The following is a 23,539-nucleotide window of genomic DNA, read 5'->3' as shown; positions in this document are numbered from 1 at the left end:
CATGATCTTCCGACTCTCCTAATTCATTTTAAAGGGTGTCCCAGTGCGTTGCGTGTCATTCGCACATATACATACATATATACATATAGTTAGTGTCTGGGCCTAAGGACCAAGAACAGAGTACGAAAGGAAGACATAGAGGGACGGAGATGGACACTAACACTCTGAATGTTCGCAAATAATGCAGACCATTACATTAATGACTGCGGCAAAAAGTCGAAAAAGCGCCAAAAAGTCCACCGAGCAGCCTAAAAAAAAAAGAAGAAAATTCAGGGAAAACAATGAAAAAGCAGCTTGGGAAAAAAAAGCGAGAAAATCGAAACATTATGAGGTCATTTTAATTATTTATGTGTGCGTGTGGCCAGCCTAGAAGTACGGCTGGAACCTTAGTCAAGGTTACGAATCGGCAAAAGGGACCTTCGTAGACTAAAGATTTTCATTTTATTCCCAACATTTCGGTGTTTGCTGAACTCTTAAAGCGGCTTACGACTTAAGGAGCAGCCCATAAGTCATGCTCTGACCCAGATATCTGAACATATTGAGTGGGCTTATTTGGCCAAAAACTATAACTGGGATATGACGCTCTTCTCTCTTAACTGTGCGTGCTTGGAAACTTTGATTTCAACGCTGCCAAATTTGGATTTATGTCTTGTCCTCAGCTCAGTATTAGTTAGTTTCTGGTACTCAAGATTTATGAGCTGCTATGTGGGTGTCCCTTCAATTTGGCACTCGTTCAGTTGGCAGAACAACGCTGCTCTTGGCATTGCAGTAAAAAAAAAAATATGTAAACCCTTAAGTAAATTAAGCACAATTCCAGTGCTCATGTCTTGGTTATGCGATCGATGCTGGCTGGTAAACAATGTGGAAAATTGCGTATACGTCATGTCTGCTCCTTGCAGACTTAACGACTTGAAAAATGCCATAGAAAATGTCTCAATTTGCCATCAAATATATATATATATATGCGCATGTATTCAAAAGCAATTTCCTCGCTTTATCTAGAAGTTATTTTAATGCAGACAAAATCCATTTTGTGTTACCAACTTTTTCGGCATGCACAGCATTGACATCCTCAAACAGCCCTTAGAATATATATTTTGTTATTATTTTTTTTTTTTCGTTTTCCATCCGCCATACTTTTGCATACATTAGCCGATTCTGTCTGCTTTTCAGCCACATTATTCTGTTTTGTTGGCCATAAAACGAGTATGTGCGAACTGTGTATGTGTCCATAAAGCCTTGGCCATAAATTCAGCTTCATTAGGCTTTGAAGGCAGCATAACAACTTGACGAAAACAACGTTTGAAAACTCCCTAAAAAAGGTATAACTTTCAGCTGAAATTATATCACATTTTTAATTTGCTTAAGAGAATAAAATGAATAAAATATTTTAAGTGCGGTAAAGTGAAAGCATTTCAAAGTGAACTTCCAAACATTTGCATACTTTTGGGGGGTCAGTAAAAAGAAGTTTCTACATTTCTGCAGCCTTCATATTGTTCCCATTGAATATAATTACCCATGGCCTTGATTTAGAAAAGTTTCTTTTTTGATGAGAAAGCCACGCAAATTTCAACCCACATCCGTTGCTAAAATCATAATTGTGTAATTTGGCTCTGGTTTCCTGATCCATTCGTCTTGGTGCCAAAACTAAGAAAAATTAGCCAAATTAACCTAAATATTAAGTTAGCCTAGTTTTTTTTGGGGCGCGTGCAAACTTAACATCATTAATACTAATCTGCTGGGGAAAACCCCAAAAGAAAACTCTGGAAAATGAAACCGTGTCAAAGTCTGTGAAAGTAAGAAGGGAATTGTTTTGTTTCTGTTGATTATGTAACATAATTGACGACAATATTTCCCCATAGAGTTGCAAGAAAAATGCTAATGAAAAACTAAGAAAACTCGTGGCAAGCAAAGGCAAACATGGCCCAACAATGGCTGACTCATTGCTACTCCGTATTAGTGGGCCGGAAATGCCAGGACATCCGGTGCGGTGGCCAAGCCTACAAACGCACCACCACCACCACCGCCGCCCTCAAGGGATTAAGTACAGTAAAACAAATATTTTCATTTAATATTTTCTTTAAATTAAAGAAAAGTTGAGAGGTGTGACATTTCACATTTTCCAGCCTTTTGGCTGACCAACATTTTTAGAAAAGCTATTAACAGTCGTACTTAATAAATAATAAATTAAGAATTAAACTTCATTAACTTACCCAAAAAAAGAGTCTTTTAAGACTGTTAGATTTTCTCAGTGTTCATTGGAAAATCGAGTGAAAAGCTGTTCGCTTTCCTTTGTTACTGGTCGCCTATTACCCGTGAAGTTGGACCGAGGACCCAATGTTCCGCTGCCTCACCGCTTTCTTTTTTGGGCCAAAACGAACCGGCTGAAGTGGCGAGTGCAAGTGAATAATGGCCGTCTTGACTGCAGTCAAGTCGGGCATATGGCTCACAAGCAATCAGTGTCAGTGCCAGTGCCATGGGCAGAATGGTGAAATGAGAACCAGAACCAAGACCAGACCCACAAACAGAACCAGAACCAGAGGTGGAGCACAAACGAAACCAAGTTTATTTGCAGGTAGTATAGTATAAAAGGGCATAAACCAAATCAGAGGCAAGGATGGACGTGGTGGTGGTAACTTGGCTCGAAGTATAGTGCACTGTATTGGCCCTACGATTGCCGACTGCCGCCGCTTTCAGTTAGCTCAATGTCCAGCTCAGTGGAGCGTTTGGTCAAACAGAAATTGATTTGTTGTTTTTGCCCCTTTGCTGCATATATATATTTATATATTTTTCTATATTTGCTCGATATTTTTTTGTGCTTTTTCCTGTGCCAGAATCAAAATGGAAAACGATACCTGGGCCGTGGGCTCTATGGCAGGGGGATATAGACCTGTCACTGTATGAGTTTTCCAACGAGGACATATCAAATCTCAAAGTTTCGAATAAACAAAACATGCAAATCCAGAAAGTGAACATTTTTGCTGACCTGCTGGGGTGGTAGATTGGTATTTCGATGTATATAATGTTTCTGGGCATATTTTTACTTTAATATTTTTATTTCTTTACTCTTATATATTTATCAGTTTTAAATCAAGTTACTAATACTTACCATTAACAAACCATTCTGTTCCTTATTACAAACATGCGGTAAAATAATAATGCCCCGCCATGTAATAAGTTTAATTAATGTTGCAAAAGACATATTTCAACTCTCCAGGCTCAAAGTCCTGTGCCCTTCGGGCCTGACACCGAACATCTAAAAAAAAAAATGTATGAAAAACAGAAAGTGTCGGTAAGGGGGATGCAAAAACTTTCACATTTCGCGCTCAACGTAAATTATGCAAAACTTTCACCCTTGGCCGTCACATAACAAGGCAGGCAGGCATCACATGTCACAGCTTAAATGAGTTACCCTTTCCAATGCTGGTGCGATTTTATGTCCGTTGCAAAGGAAATTCGCGTTGGAAAAACAACTTTCAAGAGCGGGAAGTGATAGAGTGGGGTGACGGAAAAAAAAACCAAAAAAAAGGGGAAAATCTGAGAAGCTGGAGGGCTAAAAGGGAGTTGCATTTTATAGCCACTTTGGCAGGCGGCACGATGAATGACGGCGTTTATTGATATATGCCTCAAACCGTATTGACTCAAATGTGATGATATGTATGAACCTTTAATCTTTGGCTTCTGCATGCGGGCTGCTGACATCAAAAACCCAATACCAATCTCAGGCCCAAAGCCCAAGTACCAAGCAACAGTCTCGAGCAGGTAAAAAGTCAAACTCATTGAACATTCAGGTGGAGGTGGAAAATGGTTGGAAAATGGGGACAGCGTGTCAACTGCAGGGCGTTGAAATCCAAGCCATGCTTTCAATACAACAAATTTCGTTTACATTTCCCCTCAACACAAGGTAAGTATGTGTGTGTGTGTGTGTGTGAAGGATTATTATGCAGGACTTCAGCAGCAGGAAACTCAAATATGCTCTCTGTAGCAAGGATCCTAACTCCATGTCCTCCTCCTTGCTTTGTGACCGCGCCTCCTTCCCGAACATTTTCCTCGCCACATGCTGTGCAACAATTTTTGCTGCGTACGAGGAAAATGGTGTATGGTAATAAGTTAGTGCAATACATATACTACGACCGAGTGTGAGATGAGAATATTTTAAGGATTTTCTGAGTTTATTCTTATTCGCACTTTGATGTTGCACTCGCTGCGTTACGTGGGAAATTCTTTTCTTAGCTTTTGGACAAGGCTTTTATCTTATCCTTAGATCATCTTCTAGGAGGAGGGTAAAACTTTATATTTCTTTGGTAAAATACCTTCAGAAATCATGTTAATATAAGATAAAATGTAAAATTTATTTGACAAATGCTGTGACACAACCTTCAATTCGATTTACCATTTATCATTCGTTCTTCTTCATTTTTAATAATGTCAATGCCGCGATATTCAACCCCACCCATTTCGATTATCGCTTAATGCAATACAATTACTTTTAATTATTTTATTATGTAAACATTTCGGTGGAACCAGAACACGGCGAAAACCCATTTAATTGATATAAACATTGTAGTTTAATTGCCTTAAATGCCAAATGAACCGTTTGACTTTATTACCAAACTGTTTGACGTGTGTTTTATATATAGTATATATATATACCATATACGTGGGTGTTTTTTAATTAAAATTCAATCAGAATGGACCCTAGTAACAGGAAAATTGAGCATTATTCCGAATGAGCTGAATGGCAGATTGTGGTTAGTAGCGGGTTGATTAAATAGTTCTCAATGAGGATTAGTTTATTAAATTGCTGGTAAATTTAAGTTCTCTCTCTCTGACTAGTCTTTGTTCGTGATCAGGTTGGTGGCTAGGTGACCCAGATCGGTGGGCTACTAGGTCCCTTTTGGCTACAACCATATGCATTAGGCCAAATCGTGCGTCATTTTGAGCATTAAAATTAATCCATGGACACGCAAGGATAATCACTTGGATGACACGCTTTTTTATGGCTACCTGACTGCCTGGCTAGCCTGTGTGTGCAAGAAACTATGCCCGGGATTTTGAGATGCCAAAGCGTGACTAAGAGGGTCCACGAGAACGAGTGCAGGTTACGTATACGCCACGTTGTTCTTTGTATCGCAAATTGACTGCTGCAGTCGCTGCAAATTTCAATTTTCAACGCCATAATTGGCCATCTAATTATAGTAACCAACTATAGTGGCCAACACAAGGCCTGCCTGGGCATTAAAAGTAATCGCCTCTTATAAATAATAACCCCTTGGAGAAGGACTTCCCTATTGAAATGCTAATCATAGCTAAGTCCTTTGTATACAATATATATATATATATATATTCTTAATTCCTCAAAAACTCGTGCAAGTTTGTTTTGTACTTGAGTCTTGGCCAAAAAAACAGCTAAGGAAATGCATGTATGTACGTGTGAGAAAGTGGCAAGTGTGAAAGTCTGAGAGGGGTCACCCAACGACGTCACGCATGTCCTTGCACGGAAATGTGAAAAGTTTTTGTAGATTTTCCTCTGCTTTCCCGTTTAGTCTGGCAGTATTTTTTCCGCAAACAAAGGTTGTGCATAAAACTAATTAACTTTGCTATTTGCCAACTGCAAGGGGAATGCCTCTTCTCCTGCAGAATTTATTATTTGCTTTGAGCAATCAAATTACTATAACCATTTCGAATGTGTTTGTGAAAGATATGAAACTGAGCTGTCTGACAAAATGGCCTTTAAATTTAAGCTTTTGGGACTAAAAGATACGATTTATTGAAGTAAAAATGATTTATAGAAAGAAATAAAAATCCCAAAAGTACTTCGATAAATATTGTGAAAGGTTAGACATGTCACTCAAAGATTAATAAATAAATAAATGACTTGGAAATGAATTTTATTGACTTACCCAATAAACTTTCCTAGTTCAATGCTTTAAAGATAAGTCAAAAGCTTTAAATGGGTCTATTTAAGAACTAATCCCATTGGAATTTCATAGTTTTTATCCATTAAACAGTTGCCACTATCAAACTATTAGTCCCCAAACCCCACAAATCTTTTTGCTGTTTTGTCCCCTGCAAGCAATTAGCGGCCAAAACACATCGAATGGCAAATGCAGAATAAATATTTTCGTAAATAGACAAATAGCACACACAATAGGCGCAAATATTTGGCAAAGTTCGAAAACAAAAAAAATAGAGGCTGGGACTTTAAATAGTCAAAGTTGCGATGGGAAAATCGATAGATGACCCCGCAGATGCGGCCAAATAAAATGCTGGATAAACAAATTCAAACAGTTACAAAGCCAATTTAGAATAGCCTCGCCGCCCTTGGCTATTTGGCTGGCTTGATTGAGCCATGTCCGCTGGCCATATCCGCATATCCGTGTGCTATGGCACGAGGTTTTTAATCATGCACGTATTTTGAAGCTTTTCCGCTTTTCCGCTTTCCAGCCACGAACGCCATAAATATCCATCAATATGTGAGTAAGCGCCTTTCGGCTTTCCCCTACACCATACCCCCTCTCCATGAACTATGAACTCCTCTATGAGCAGCAGAGGTGAATTGACTGGAAAAAAGGAAAAATAAAAAGCCGATCATTAATAAATTTATGCGGATGAAAGCCACAGTAAAGCATTCACAGCAGAGTTAGCCATCCACACTTTGCAATAGTATAAAACTCACTACTAGCTTTTTTTTGTTCATGTCTTTTATTCTCACCACCGCTTGTCTCGAGAGTCAGAAACCAAGTCTTTTTTCAAGTCTTGTTCATCCTCGCTCGCGCTTGTCCGTGAGCGAGATGCATGTATATACAAACGATCTCTTAAGGCTAACTTACATGGTAGAAAGAGATAACAGTATATATGGATAATATTTACAGTTAAGTTGTTTCTTATTTTGTCTTACGGTGGATCTTATACCTATACCCTACGCTAAAAGTTATACAGTGGGCCTTAATATTACTTGTCCTAACACAACTTATTTCATAAATTGTGAATCAGTTTTTATTAAATTATTATATTAAGCAGTGCTAGATTTTAGTCTAGTTTGCTTTTTGCTTTTGATTTTCATTTGAATAATAATTCTGGCTAATTATCATTGTTTTGTGGGGTTAGTTTAAGTTTATTTTTAAATATTCCCTTGAGTATCAAAATTGAACAGAAAGAGATATAACATCCGGGCTTACAGCCTAACAGAAACTTAACATCAAGGGCTCACAGCTTAACAGTGATTTAACATTAAGGGCTTAGAACTACCGCGGGAGCAGTTCACTATTTGTCACAACCATTTGTTAAATTTAAATAAATAAATGCTACAAATACTAAAATATTTACTGAGACTCTCAACAAGTTTGAATAAGCCAGCAAAGCAGAGCGTGTGCTACTTCATTATTTCTTCAAAATACATGTTTTCCAGAGCAATAAAATCACTACTCCCACAACCTCTCATTTGTTAAGCAATTCCTTTTATTTATGATAAAACCACCAACCAAATCCCACCGAAATTTCGTGTTACTCTTACCTTTACCTTACCACACACTTTGGCCGAGACTGCTCTACTTTGGCTGCAGCTTTATTATTCACTTTGTACATCTCAGTCTGGCTCAAAGACTTAACCCTATTCCATGAGCCCTGCTCAAATAGCCCCGGGCAGAGCCCAAACAAATAAAAAACAGGGAAAATAAACACACACAAAAAAGGATAAGCGCGAAGTAGGAAAAAAAAGTGTTAACAAGCAGCATATAAATTATTAATTAAGTCGCCCAGTCTGTGCAATTTGCTTTATTAAATGAAATGCAACTGCAAAAACAAGCTTTGCCTGGACAAAAAAAAATTTATATTCTCTGACATTTGACATAAATTTCATTTATAAACCCTGTGAATTGGTCTCTTGCAGAGGCCTAATTATTTAATCAATATATGCCCATAAATATTGCACACACACAGAGAGAGCTCTCTTTCAGGGAAAAGGGAAAAGATTCCTATGTACATGTTAGTGTTTGTGTGGCCCCAATTGGTTCAATTAGTGAAAGTAAAACAAAAGTTAAAGTTCCCACAATGCTAAACTGCCCGGGCAACCATATTTCAGCCTGGATCCCTATAATTACAATGAAGAGGGCGTCGAACATTATAATTAAAGGTAAACAGCCAAGTTGGACAGTTCCTGAAAGACCCAACACCTGGCAGGGACCTAAAGATATATAATTCAAATTATTTAAGAGTTTGTTGAAGAAAGAAGTTGTTCTTTATATAAGTCCCCAAACTTAAGTTCTCATACATTACCAATCCGACATATAAACTAAAATCAGCATTTAACTATATATTCAGGTTGACTTTATCCATTTACTATACTTAGAAAGAAATACAAATGAGTTGGCATTTCATGTGAAATGCTATCAGGCCAGCCTAAATCTTAAGCCTCAGTTGGGGGCGAATCCTTGTGGCAGGTTTGTAAATCGTTTTGCTGGCATAAGGCCTCCACTATCTTTATACAATTATAACAAAAGCGCGACCTTTATACACATGTCCCTCAGTTCGAGCCCTTTCTATTCAACTCCAACTCCAAGTCCTGGCTGTAAGTTTACCTGGAAAAACGTTTCGAGGCAAAACTTGGGCACTAAATATGCGTGCGTGCCTTGGTATGCTTTTTCTCTTTTTTTTTTTTTTTATCGATTTGCATATCTAAATTTAGTCAGGCGACATATAATGCCATACGATATACACACTGTGTATGTTAGCATGCATATAGTAGTAGGTTTATTATATACCAGGGAGTCAGGGAGTCAGGGAGCCCAGCCACAGGCACTAATAAATATTGCATTGTGATACTGGGAATGGAGTCCATTCAGTTTGAGGAGTCGTGGCCATCGTAATTAAAGTTCTTCCACCATCTGCCCTATGTCTATGCCTTGGGGCTACAATTAGATTTTGGTGTTAGGCGGTACAGTCTATACACATGCATACTTACACTGGGAAAAAAGGAAGTAAGTTCTAAGAAAAACAATGTGTAACCTGACTATGGCAATCCTGTGATTGGAAATAACTATTTTCCATATTTCCTTAATCAAAAACCATTAATCGAAAATCATATTAAGCAACCTAACACGCTAAAGACTAACCCCCAAAACTCTTTCTAATTATTTGATTTTTTGTACTTGATTAAACTGCCCAGGCACATTTCCAAGTGCACGTGAAAACACGACCACAGATTGGCCGGCAAATGCCTTGGTCACCTTGAACCGTTGCCGTCGCCTAAGGGAGACAGTGGAATATGGCCACGACATCGCAGGTTACAGGACGCAGGACGCGAGACGGGGGCCATGATAAATGAGCTACGTTAACTCATGTGGCAAATGTGACATGTGCTCCGGCATTTTTATTCTTTGTGTACCTGGGCTTGTGTGTGCTGATTGCCATGTGAGTCCGTGGAGAGACAAGCGCTAAAATTACCATATTACAGTCCCCAATCCCCCGCAGGTCGGTAGCCGCCGCCCAGTAGTCTTGGCCCAGATCAGACCATGGAATATCCATTCAAGCGAACAAACTGGACCTCTCCCAAATCTGCCCCCCCCCAAAAAAGTCTGAAGTCCAGAGAAGGCTAATAGGTCAGTTTAGTTGGCCGTAGCATGTGAATTATGGTTAATTTTGGCTGCCACATTGCGGAAGTTATTAACTCGTTTGATTGAACTTGGCCGTAAGTGATTTAGGACGTGTGGCCATGTGGCCATGTGCACCAAGACCAAGTTGACGGCTTAAGTGTATTAAATAAGTCCAGGGGAAATTTCCATTTTGTGTTTGCGAGCCATAAACAAGATATTGATATTGTTATGGCAGTCGGAAAGGAGAGATCTTAAGCAAAAGCAGGGCAATTAACTTGGCACTCATTACGGGCTGAGATTCTAATGAAATTCGGTGTTTTGTAACAAGAAATAAATTTCAGATTTGCTTGCAGAGGATAATAAATTTTTGGTTATTGATTTAATGTCCTATATATTAGAATTTGTATAGTGGAAATGTCCACAGCTCGGAAAATATGGGATTTATGATTTTAGTAGGCTTTTACTTATAGGATTTAGCTTGTTGAGGTTTTAATGCAATCAAGATATGAAATATTTTAAATAATAATTAAAACTTACTAAGAGATTTTCAATTTTGTAATGATAACTTTTTGTTTACAAAAAGCTGTTTATTTTTGCCTTGACAAACTAATAAAATGATGTGCCGAGTTCCATCAAAGCTTAATTATTCGAAGTTAGTTTCCATGCTCTGATTTTTCATTAGTTCTCCACTGTTCTTTGAGAAACTCAGCAATAATAGCCAAGGGACAGCCCTGCCCCGTCCCCTGCCCGCATGTCAAATATTTGAACAAAGCCCAAGACGCAGAAGTCTCGGCGCTGAAAAGTATGCAGCAGACAAAAGCTCATTAAGAACTCAGACACAATCCCCACTCGCACAGCCTTTCAGCCTCCTTCTCCAGTCACCAACCAACCCATTACAACCCACTCCTGTCATATCCTCGTTGTCATCGTCATCCACTGCCCCGCACTCCGTGTTAAGTGATTTCCATCATTTGCGCCCGAGGCACATGCTGGGGAATTCCAAGTTGGTTGGTAATACCTACTGCCACTGCCCCTTTTCCACTTCTTATAAGAGTCATATGTTCGTATGTTCAATTTCATCTAAAAGCAGGCCTCGTCTGTTGCTTGTTTCTGTAGTTCCTGTGGCCAGGACAATGGGGACTTAATCCAAACATAACCAAACAATCCTGAAGTGCCAAAATGTGCGGGCCTTTGGTGTTGATATCAATTTAATAATTGGTTGACTTTAACATGATTATCTCTTTCAGCGGGATCCCATCCAGACACAGGGCGATAGAGGATTCCATTGAACTGGCTGCCGGGTTAAATCTGGTAAGTGCAAAACTTTTCCTTTCAATCACTTCCTCAAAGCCCCAACAGCTCAAACGGATCTCAGACTCTGAATGCATTCGCTGGCAAAGAATCTCGTTTGAAAAAATATATGAAAAAAATAAAGTGCGAGCCATAAAAATTCGAAGCACTAACAAGCAGTGAGCTACTGCAGATAGAGAAGTCGTTGAAGGACTTGAATTTATTCACTTTTAAGTGAGAAATATTTAAAATATTCAAAATGAATACTAAACTTTATCGACCAAAAGATTTAGTGTCAAGATATATTGATTTTAGACTGCAAGAATCATAGTTTTACTATTAAGAAAGGCTTTCTTAAAATCTTTAAGTTTTAATATTCTCCCACAAACCCCTTCCTCAAGTTCTAAGTAAACATGGATAGTTTTCCCCTCAGTGTAGCTAAGTCCATATGTATTTGTGAAGGTGCGGGCTAAGTCTTGGAAAACTTTTGTGTGTTTAATTTCCGGCTGCTTTAATACAAGTTCAGCCGGGCATGCACTTGAGGCTTGGCGAGGATTGGCGAGCCTGGCGGTCTCATAAGCTCCCAAGGAGCTGCGTGTCCTGCGGCGTCGTGTCCTTGCGGCGTATGACCCGCAGATTTGTGGTCTATGGCAAAATATTTATATAGAAATTAAATAGCCTCCATACCAGGGTATTACTTAAGGCAAAGGTCAGTGAAGTGTGCCTTGCCGACCTCATCAGCCCTATGAACCATTGAACTGCAGGTACAAGGAGTGCCTGCTAAGTCTGGGTACTCTATTCAATTCATTTAATGGACGTCTTTTCATACAGATTATGAGGATCTAGTAAAGCTTAAACAAGGTAAATTAATTTTGAGAAACGCAATGTACTTTTAAGTTTTGAAATGCAATAAATAAGGGCGAAGGTATCTCAGTAAAGTAACTTTTTAAGCTTTGGAAAAAACACGACGCAAAGGAGTATTCCATCTTTTGTGGTTACTGCAAGCTTTTCCTATTATCTCCAGAAACAGAACCCCATTACAAGGTTCTTTTTAATGTCCTTTACACTCCTTAACAGTCCCAAAATGTGAGTTCAAAGGGAGATCTCGAGTGCATCTGCTGTGGGGGAGTTGCCCCATATAGAATCCCCCTTTAGCTTGCTCCCCTTTTTATAGCTTACCTGAGCTTATCTCAGGTATATATATATATATAAAGGTATATATATTCACGTATCTGCGTATATATATCTGCTCCTATATAAGCAGGGCACATTGTTAGGACAAACGACCCTTGAGATATATAAATAAACTGCCTCAAGATTAGTTTAAATGGTTGGCGACGTGCCTCTGCCCTCGTTTCGCAGATGCAGCTGCAGCTGGTAACTGCATCCTGCCAGTAGGGGTGACATCCCCTAATATCTCCTTCACCCATGCCCCGTAGCTACTGCACTGAAAATAAATAATCTGATTTTGGTATTAAGTTGTTTCATAAAAATTTCTGAAAGAAAAGACATAAGAATGCCAAACAGACGACGCAGAAACTTTGTTCTTAAATCAATAATAATTAGTCTTGAATTTAGATTGCATATTTTACACAGGGAAAAAATTGCTGATAGAACAATCTTTAGACGATTTCAAGAAATTCAAAATTTAGTTTTAGTTTTTATACTTTTTTTTAGTTTAAACATGTCATTATATAATATTAATATTTGCCAAAAGAAGATATATAAAAAAATAAAAATGCTTCTTTCAATATTTTCCCCCAGTGTACATATGTGTGCGTATATGATTGGAGTGTGTGTGTACATGTAAAGTGGCGCTTATTCTAGCACTAACAGAGAGAAACCAACACAAAAAGCTCTTTGGCACTCGTAATGTCCATGGAGGGGTGCGGCGAAAGGGTATTGCTATTCGGGTGTAGGCGACATAGCATAGGGGCAATGTGACCCCCCAGCAAGCCGACAACCCCCCCTCTCAACACGCCCATTATGCTCATTATGTGCTTTCGTACTTGGCTCGTTTTTGTCTTTACTTTCCTCGCTGTTGTTGCTGCGTCGTCTTCAACGTCGTCTTCCTACTCGTGTTTGTTTGTCTGTTCGTTTGTTGTGTTTGTTTATCTTGTTTATTTGCCTTTGTGCCAAATTATTTGTCGTTGCTTGTTCGCTGTTCTTATGCTACTTGTTATTTGAATGCTTATTGCTTTTTCCTGTTATTTTCTTGCGGCTTTTCTTGTTTGTGGTAGGGGGAAAGCCAAGAATTTTGATTGTCCAGATTTTCGAAAGAAAAACCCGCATAAGCTTTATTTGCATGTGGTCTAGGCAGAGATTTTCTTTGGTTTGGAAAGCCTTAAGGTGTTTAATTAAAGTTACGATCCATGCGTAGTGTGGTAGGACAAGTACTATAAGGGTCCACTGTATAAGTTTTAGCATAACGGATATTTATAAGACAAATAAGAAACAACTTAACTGTAAATTCTATTCTGGTAAACTCTCTTTCTCTCTTTCTAACATATAAGTTAGCTTTAAGGGATCGTTTTGTATATATGTCCATCTCGCTCACGGACAAGCGAGTAGAGGGATGAACAAGAATTGTAAACAGCGCGCTATAGCGGCACAAGCTGTAGTAAGAATAATGTAAAAAACCTAACAGACATAAAAAATTACAAATCATATTACTTTTCCCTACATTCTTCAAGAACTTTCAAGAATTAATTCAACTTAAAATCGAAATTTCCCAATTGTCAGTCTGCATATCCTTCGGATCGTCCTCAATTCAACTCTTCAGCCAATATCTCCTTAAGCGGCTTGCCCTGGGACCTTGTAACAACAGCAGAAACCACCAACAAGAAGGGGAAAGGAAAAATAAGAAGAATAAAAAACAGAGAAGCTTAAATGACAGACAGCTACCAGTTCCCAGGGCGAAAAACCAGAGCGAAGAGCAGAGAAATGTCCAAAAAATGTCAATTTATTATGGCGAAATCAGCGTTGGACACACGCGGCCACCACGCGTGACCAGCAGCATAAGCCCACCCAACAGCCATGCCCAACTCCCATCTCAGCAGCCAGAATTTTCCCAACTGACTGTGTCATGTGTATAAATACTTTTTAATCTGAATTATTACGGTCTGCAAGTTTTTCTTTGCTTGATTATAATTTATTCACATAAATTTCCATGATGCATGGCATTTAAGTGGCAGTGACAGGACCAAGAGCATTCGAACTCTTCCCTTCGACATTTTAGAAGGACTCTCTTCGAACAAACAACAATTCCTTTGCAAAGCCCTTTAACGAAACGGGGTACTGGTGTAAAAATGAAACAAAAAAAAAAGGAAACTGAAAAGGACGCAGCCTCGAAAAGTTTGATCTGAAAATGGGATCAAGGGGATTGCTCGATTCGATTGTTTAATTACTCAAACAATCAATGAAATTGGAACGAGTGCTGGTTTTAAATAAAAAATATACAGCTGATGTTTGACTAAAGGCACACAGCATTTTTATAACTTAATATTTGAAAAAAATCAAAAGAAAAAATTATATAAAATAATATACTACATTTTCTGCTTGTATTTATAATATCCCTGGGTATTCTAGCAAATTTATAAAATATATTATTCATAATTAAGTTATATTAAAAAGATTTATTACGATTCCTATCAAAAATCAAACAACATACCGTTGAAATATCGAAAATTTATCTTCCAGTGTCAATATTCTGACCGCCACTGTTTACGCAACATTTGCGGGCGTGACACACTTCCGCTTCACTTTAAGGACCTGCGGTCGCGGTCATCCGTGAATATCCACCGCAATTTGTTCATTCACTTTTAATTATACATATGTATATAAAATATGTACGTAAAACTTTTTCGGAAGTGTTCAACTGAAAACATGTCGCATAACCAAACAAGCTATTGCCAATTCCCAAAGCCAGCCATGTTCGACTCAACCAGCTGTTCGATTTCTCTGTTCGTATTTCTCTGGGGGCAAAGGAAAATAGCAAAGTTTCCTCTCTCTCTCTCTACGTCGATGTTTTTTGTGTTCGACGTTTTGTGTTCTCTGGTATTGGTCAACATCGTCAGCATCGAGCTGACCCAAACTTATTGTAAACAATATGTGATACCAGGCAGGCAAACACGGGTATTCAATGCAGGTAACACCCACACCACAACTATAAGTGCAACATCATGTGGATGACCCCATCCTATTGCCAAGTCAAACCACAATTCCTGCTCTATCGCCACACGACCGTTGCACATTTGCACTTTGTCATTTTGCGTTAACTTTGCGCAAACGTTTGCACCGCAAACTGTCAAAATGTGCAATTAGTTGGGTTAAATGGCTCACCTCAGCGATGAATCATAAGCATCTACAGTGGAATTTGGCTAAATGTGTCCCTGGTTAATAGCATACGATTTGGAATTTCTAAAATTTTACATTGGTTTCTGTTAGTTTAACATTTTGCTGCAATGTTAGCTAGTTAGTGTTAGTGTTTGGGACAGTTTAACATTTTTCTGTAATGTTTATATTAGTCTCTTCTAGCTTAACATTTTTTCTGCAATGTTAGCTAGTTAGTGTTATTGTTTGTGAGAGTTTAACATTTTTCTGTAATGCTTACATTGATCTTTGCTAGTTTTACATTTTTCTGCAATGGTACGTGCCTGTAAATCCCTTCTTATCATGATTATATTTTCTCATAAGGGTGTATTGATTGTATATCTGATGGTATATCTACTGTACTAAGCTGTACTATACATAGTTATGAACAGCCTGGGGGTGGTATTTAAATTAAAATTGAAATTAAACAAAGCAACCAAATTGAAAAAAAATAAACGCCAGGAGATAGAAGAACTTTTATTCAATTACACTTGGCTGGCATTAATTAAACGTGCACGTTCGATTATTGGAAAATTCTCGGTTTCCAACAGGTCGTCGTCGTCGTGTGTCAACTATGTCGTCGCGTGTTCTACTTTTCCGAGCAATAAGCTGACTTAAGCCTAAACGGCTTAGCGTCCCTCTGAGTGGTTTGCCATTTGTTGAGTGCCCGCCGCCTGTTTGTGTCTCTGTCTGCACTTCCATTTTAATTGAAATGCGAATGAACTGCACTCGACTCGATCACCATCACCATCTCTATCTCCACTCCTGCAAAACCACCTGCATTCCAACAGAATTCCATTGCCATTTGCCCACCACGAAGTTATTTAATTAGGCATGGCAGCATGCAGATTGCTCTCAGTGTCCGCCCTGCCAATTTCCAATTGCAATCTGAGAACACAGAACTGGGTCAAGTGCCCTTCTTCAATTACCACATTTGCCTGGCCATCAATTTTTGGTCTATGCCATGACATTTTAATAACTTTTAATGCAACAGATTATGGTCCATTATGGCCAGCGGGTTGCTAAGCTCATTAAATATGGATTTCATTTTGTGTAGGTTTGATTGAAGTGCAGTAAACCGATGTAAAAGCTGGTTGAACCAGAACTAAGAGAGTTAACCGATGTAATCCTCACCGCATGCAAACATAAAATGGTACTAAAAAAAAAGGATTTTCGATTTATTAACTTATTTATAAAACTATTTCGCTGGAAAAAAGTATCTTAACTTACTGATTAAGCACCATTTTCAGGGGGATTTTTCTCTCTGTGTGATTGTAACTCTTTCAGAACAATGGATTAATTCACAATTTGTTGAGTTGTCCACATTTATAATTTGTAGAGCTGCCTTCAACACAACAATGCCCCCATTTAGCCTTTCTTGTTTGGCCGCCCACAATCTTTATATATATATACGTGGCTATATAGGATACGTTAAAAGCCGGGGTAAAAATTTCAATGGGTTTAATCAACTTTATTTTTGCTCTTGTCTTTTCTGTCACTGGAAAGTTCGTGACTTCGAACAATGGCGCCATGGCAAACACTGACGCCCAAAAAATCGATAACAAGTTGTTTGTAATTGTTGCTTGTTGTTATTGTTGTTGTCATTGTGGCTAAAGTTTTTATTGTTATTTTGTTTACTGAGTTTACTCACTGGTCTGTGACTGAGACTTGTCCGTTTAATGGCAATTTTACAAATTTTCTTTAAAAGTTTTTGTCTAGTAAAAGGCATTTGCCTAGAAGTTAAGATTGAACTTAAGGTTAGGTAACGTAAATTGCTTAACATTTTATGGAATCATTTAAATTAATCAGAGCTTAAGATTACTTAAATGCTCCTGTAAATCTGTAAGCTCTTAACTAACTAACCAGCAGCTGTAAATTGCAATTACTCATCCTGGTAGATAGTTTGTCTGCCATCAAATTTAATGGAATTTTCAATTAACTCCGGCTGGCTGGGAAAAGTGTTGGACTAACATCTAATTGGATTGCCGCTTGATTTGGGCGAAATTGCAAATTAGGACATTAAAGCTGATCCAGCACAAAACGTGCTCGAAATGTTTGTCGGTCTAAGGGATATTAAGTATCCGACATGTGGCCACGACCGCAACAAAAGCGCTCGCCCAAAAGTATGCAAATAATGTTGGTTGAAAATCCCCCAACTAATTTGTAGTGGTGGCAAAAACTAGCAGCAAATTATTAAATTGACTGAACAAGTCGCACCAACGCCAAAAAGAAAAAGAAAAATAAGATACAGAACGAAGTTGCAAATATGGAATATGAAAAATTGCTCCAGTAAAATATGAAAAAGTTGAGAGCGTAAAATGAAATGCACAACGAACTAGACTAAACCCAAGGAAACAAAAAAAAATGTGGCAGGAGGGATTGGTTGTGTTTCGGGTTAGTTGTTGGCTTGGGCTGTCAGTTGGCGCCGTTTCCGGCCGCCAGACGATGGCAGGATTAACTTTGGCCCCAACTGCAGTCGCCGGACGGACTCTCGAGCGCGGTTTGTGTAAATTTATGCCCCGGAAGGCATCAAGGATATCAGCGGGGATGGCCAGGAAGGATTCAAAGGAAGCCCGGTATGAACTGATCTATGGTCAGTAATTTCTGTATTTTTTACCCTTCTTTTTTTTGTCTAAGCCAATTCTGCTTTGCCTGAAAAGTTCGCATTCAGTTAAAGTTTTTTGACATTTTTGGTGCACAACCCCCCTCCCCCCCAAAAAAAAAAACAAAAAGAAAGTCGAACAAGCGTTTAAAATAGATTGAGGTCAATAATTGTCCTGGCATATGTGGATAGGGAGCATATATATACAGAGATATGGGGCCAAGGAAAAAACACGTATAAGCTATATCGGTACCAATTTGTATATGAGACCCATTTACAAGGCCCTTTGCTTAGACCTTCTTCCTAGTTTCTAAGCCTATTACTTTTGGTATCTGCTGTCTTGGGGTTTATTTTTGTGCTTTATGGCCAAAGTCACGTAAAAATCGAATAAATGTATAATGAAGACCCTGAATATGGTGGCGGATACAAAAGCCCAAAGCCACTGAGTGCCCGCTTTTAGTGGGTTTGTCTGTGTGTTTTCTGCGGTTTTTCCTTCTTGGTTGAGAACGAGAAAAAGGATAGAAAACCGAGACTCACTCATGTCAAAGTTTTTCACTGGCTTTTCCATATGGCTGAGAATAAGCTGTTCTGGCAATCAAGTTTAAATTGACTGCGGTTTGTTTCCATGTTTTCTGGACTCTTAATCTGTAAACTTCTCTTGAAAGTATTAAAATAAAGTTCTTTTCCTTAAGCAGCTTATGCATATTTCTTAAACTGCTTCATATATAAGCCGATTATTTTGTTCCTCCTCTTGATAAATACATATGTCCAAACATGCATGCAACAAAGTTATATACATAACTAATCAGACCCAAATCATTCGTTCTCAATGAATGTCTATTTATTCTTCAGTTTCATTTAGAGCAAAGGCGGAAATTGAATTTTTGTGGTCGGAATTCATTTCGGTTGGTGCAATGGCCGTTAGAGTTCTTTGCATGTTGAATAAATGTCAAAATATACCCAAAGTTGTACCTACTTGATAGCTACATATACATTTTGGCCGAAATGAAAATTGCATTCCTCCCGGACTTGGCCACAAACTGACAACCACAACAGCAACAGCAACAACTACATACAAATTGCAACAACAGCAGCCGAGGAAAGACAGCCAAAAGACAGCCTTTGACAGGCAACAATAAAAATTCGTTTGGCCCATTGACTGGCTGACAGACATTCGGTTTTTGGGGCTCTGGCCTAAAACGTTTACACTCTTATGTAGCTAGTTTTCTGGTCTACAATTTAAACCTTTTTCGGAAATACATTTAAGGAAAATTAGCTTGGGATGGTTGGAGATTAAAAACTAAATACGTTGAATTAAAAGCAGATTAATATTTGGGAAAATGATAACCATAAGAGAGGCTGTACAAACTTTTTGAATTTACATATTAATTTTTGAGTCTAATTTTAAATATGTTACATAAATTAATAAATGATCATTAAATTACATAAATATTTAAAATCCTTAATATATTATTCAAAAAAGTAATTTTGTTACATTTTTCTTTTCTTTTGTAAGATTATACCTACTTTTCCCCCTAACTTTTTAGCCTTTACAGCAGGGACGTTCAACGCCTATGCTCTAGCTGCTCCTTTTTTTGTTGTAAATACTCTCTGTTGTGGTGCTCTCTCTGCTCTCCCATAAGCTTGACCACTCGCGGCTCTATTCCACCAACAATTTTTCGTTTTCTTCTTTCCGCCTCATTCCGTCGCTAACTGTTCTCTTTCTTACTCGATCATCCTCGAACCCATGCACTGGAATTCATTCCTTTTAACTTCTGTTTGCTCTTTGGAGTTTATTTCACAGGGGACCATCGAAGTGAGTTTTGAAAAGGGTGATGAATTGGTTAGCAAAAAGAATGTGTGTTTCTTTCTCTCAGTGCTCAGCTGCAAACCAACACACAACTGTATATGTGCATATTTTCTGTATTCGTATTAGTAAATGCTCCGCCGTAAAACGAAATTAGGCACCCCTGCTTTACAGCTTACATATGTATGTACATATGAATAACCTTATATGACGATATATACACTATAATCATACAGTAATCCCTTGTCCATATTGTTAACCCCCAAAACACCTCTGCAGTGTACTAATATTATACAACTTTGAGAAGTACCAACTTATGTTTGAAATTACCTAGAAAATTAAAGTTTTTCTTTCTCAGTCGTAAATCGGTTTCAGGAACCCTGTTATTTGGCAACTGACATTTACGGTTAGTTGTGCACGCAGGTGGGCGTGGCCTTTGGGCCGAAACAATCCAATATTGCCACATCAATCAAATCGTATATGTACGAGTGTGTGTGCGGGGGCAAGTGTTGATGGAGCCAAGTCATTGGACACGACAATCAAGTGGGTGACGATAGATTTTTATTTTAGATTGAGCCACGCGAATTGCTTTCGACGAGGTTAATTAGTTTTTTGGCGGTGCTAAATTGAAAAACGACCTAATGGGGGTATTGGTGGTGATTTTCCGCCAAATAATGATTTCAGCAAAGGGTTTTTACAGTCCATTTAGAAATGGTTTTGATTTATGAGGTATTTGAAATGATTTCTAAAAAGATATCTTTACCACCTTTTCTCCGAATAAGATGTACAAATTTCATAAATAATTCATAAATATTTCCTAAACAAAAAACCTTCTTCATTGTACGCATTTCCTTGCAGTTGTCGTAACATGGGCTGCGTCTTTGAAGCGGCCAAAGAGCAGCCCCACAAACCGAGAAGCAAGCAACTGAGGCACAACCAATGCCGTGGCAAGGCAGGAGCAGGGACCAGAGGCAAGGCCGCTGTCAGAGCAAACGAGAAACAAGCTGAGGACCTCAAAATCAAGGATAACTATCAACAAAACCATAAAACGCAAACCGAAACACAAACAGAAGTAGAAACAGAAGCAGAAACAGAATCAGAGGCCCAAACACAATCACAGCCAGAAACTGGGCCCGAACATCTAAAAGCGACGGCTCAAGTGCTTTTAACGATACGGCAGCCACGTCAGGAGAACAACAACAAGAACAACAAGTACGGTAGTCAAGTGGCTGAAACGCACAAGGACGAAAGCGAGGACGCTTTGGCGAGGCAGGGATCCATTGTCGTCGATACGGCGGTTAGAATCGGAATCGATATTGCGGCAACAACGATTCAAATCGCCGAACGGGATAAGGATAGGGACGAGCAGCAGCAGCAGCATCGGCAGCAGCATCACAATGTCCGTCGGCGGAGGCGTCAGGATCCGGCCGCTTTGGATCCTGCAAGCCACTCAAAATCACCAGCCACAATTGCTGGCATTTCGGCATTATCCCTGCATTTCCACGCCCTTGCCGCCCTAGCGAAAACGCTGCAGAAACAGGACGACGAGAGTCCTGCCCAGGATCGCCAGCCAATAGCCTACCGGCCGTGGCAAGGACATCCGTATGCCGAGTCCCAACTGCCCGCCACCATGTCAGCGGCAATTATCGCGAATGTCAGCGCCACGGCAGCGGCCACATCGGCGGCAGCCTTCCAATATCTTGGCCAGCACTACAAGCACTATAGCCAGTCGATCAGCTTCTATGCCGCCTCTAGCGTCATCCTGATGCTCTGCTATCTGACCACCGCGTCCACGGCAGCTGCCACGCAATCGGAGACGGGTGCCCTCGACAAGCATCCCATGTGAGTGCTTTGCCCGGTTAAAATCAATACAGAGTTCACTTAGTTGCAATGTTCGCCTTGATTTTTAAATCAGCAATTGTAAGGAATAAAAATATTGAAATATATTTTAATGTAATTGGAAGCTTCCGTTGCCGGTGGGGTAGCCATTTCCTGTGAAATAATCTTGACAGGGTTGCTTGCTACCGAAGTACGCCATTGTCGATAACGGCAATGGGCAATCGAAACCGATATCCGCCATTTTTACTAACACAAACGGCAGATGGTAGTTTTTTATAATCGATATAAGTTATCGATATCAAAGATAAATATTGAAAATTATGTTTAAAATATTTGTTAAAGATATAAATAATGAAATATATTCAATAAAAAATTTGTGAGTTTGTAGAAAAAATCAAGGCGAACTCAGTGCTTTCATGAAAACACCCAAATTCATTCCATCATTTGATTTTGTAACACCCTAACACACACACACACATACTACCAAACCGCCTCTCTATCCCCTAACTATCTATCTGTCTCTTCATATATACGTATCTATCAATCTGTATCGCCTGGCAATCCTTTCCACAACACGTACAAAAATTGTTCTATTTATTTTTTCCTTTTTGAAATTCTTTCAGTCATGGCATCGATTGGTCGAAGTAAGTTAATGCACACCTCCTTCCCTCTCTCTTTCTTTAAAAAAAACTAAAAAAAAAATAAAACCGAAAACAGAGATTTTATATGGAAAATGAGAAAACTAGAGTTTTTGGTTTCATCTTTTACTCAAATTATGAAGTTTCGTTATTCTGCACTTTTTGAGTTTATTTGATTTCCCGTTAAGGCAATTGGTTTTTCTCAGCTTCGTTCTGCTGATGCTATGCATGTGATTTGGAAAAACAAGTTTATGATTTGCCTAAAACTAAAATGCTTTGCAAACTAAACCAAAACTTCAAAGCAAATCTATCTTAGAACTGAGAACTATTTGTTTCTTTTTTGCTATTAAAAGACAGTCTTGTCATCTTGATAAGACTTAATAAACATACTTTAATACTTTTTAAATAGGAAAATTTCTAATTTTAGTGCTTTATTATAAGTTTTAATCTGTTAATTGGCTTTCTTGTTAAACATATTTATCCACAAACTAACAAACTTCCCATCTGTCTAAAACAGCACACGAAACTGTTGTACATAAAAGATTCCCAGGGATAATAAACAAGTTTATATTTTGATAATTACTAACACAAATTAACATTAATTGTTATTTTCTTAATAACAATATATATAAATTTCAAACTAATTTTCTGATATTCCACACAGATTCGATGAGTCCAGTTCGGATAAGGAGATATTAGATTTACTACTTGAGAAGAAGCGCTACGATAAACGATTACTGCCGCCTGTAAATGGTAAGAAGTTTCCCAACTTATTTGCCATTTCCACAATGTTTCGATTCAATTTCCAATTTAACTAAGTGTAGAGTGTTTGCGGGTATTGTACTTAGTTTTTGTGCCATTAAGAGGGGTTGCCAAATGACAACCAGCAGACAACAACTGGAGGAGCCAGCGCCACGACGTATGGACACTATAAAATCAATTAAACTTAATGGCTCCACTGTCCTGGATGTCTGATGCACAAAAGAAGTGAACACTTTGAGGGTTTTCTGAGGACAATGCCTTCAGCCAGACCATCTATGCAATGCAATTACATTCGATATGTTTATGTTTTGGGAAATCAATACTTTACATTCTTTGTTACTGCGGGAAAACTATAAAATCACAATTTAGAGAGATAATATTGATGAGTTTAACAAAGAGATTTTCATCTGGTTTCAAGTTAAATCCTTCAATCACGTCCTTCACTTTTTGCAGATGAAGACTTTTGCTGTGGTTTGCAATCGCCCGATATGGCAACTAATCAAAATGCACGGAGACCACACAATCGCGGTTGGTTGTATTCTCAAGGATTTTGTATATTATACGTAGATGCACTTGTATCTAATATTTTGAGTTTCCTTTTACTTTCATAGAAATAACTATTATTTTAAGAATGTTT

At 38.6% G+C, this 23,539-nt stretch overlaps 1 protein-coding gene across 23 annotated transcripts in view; it reads left to right on the top strand.

The window, feature by feature from the left end:
• LOC108118204 (glutamate-gated chloride channel) overlaps window positions 1–23,539 on the top strand; it is a 53,967-nt gene that overhangs the window by 9,568 nt on the left and 20,860 nt on the right. For 15 of the 23 annotated variants that reach the window (XM_017230763.2, XM_041818193.1, XM_041818192.1 and 12 more), the window contains 5 exons: window positions 10,841–10,904; window positions 20,522–21,505; window positions 22,126–22,146; window positions 22,805–22,893; window positions 23,356–23,430. In XM_017230763.2, the coding sequence (XP_017086252.1) occupies window positions 20,532–21,505; window positions 22,126–22,146; window positions 22,805–22,893; window positions 23,356–23,430 (1,159 nt within the window). In that variant the 5' untranslated portion in view covers window positions 10,841–10,904; window positions 20,522–20,531. The remainder of the gene's footprint in view (window positions 1–10,840; window positions 10,905–20,521; window positions 21,506–22,125; window positions 22,147–22,804; window positions 22,894–23,355; window positions 23,431–23,539) is intronic. The other 8 variants (XM_041818188.1, XM_041818187.1, XM_017230765.2 and 5 more) reach the window with 3 other exon arrangements.

Source organism: Drosophila eugracilis, unplaced genomic scaffold (assembly GCF_018153835.1).
Source record: "Drosophila eugracilis isolate 14026-0451.02 unplaced genomic scaffold, ASM1815383v1 contig_2154, whole genome shotgun sequence".
NCBI lineage: Eukaryota > Metazoa > Arthropoda > Insecta > Diptera > Drosophilidae > Drosophila > Drosophila eugracilis.
This window is presented reverse-complemented; position numbering and strand designations above follow the sequence as displayed.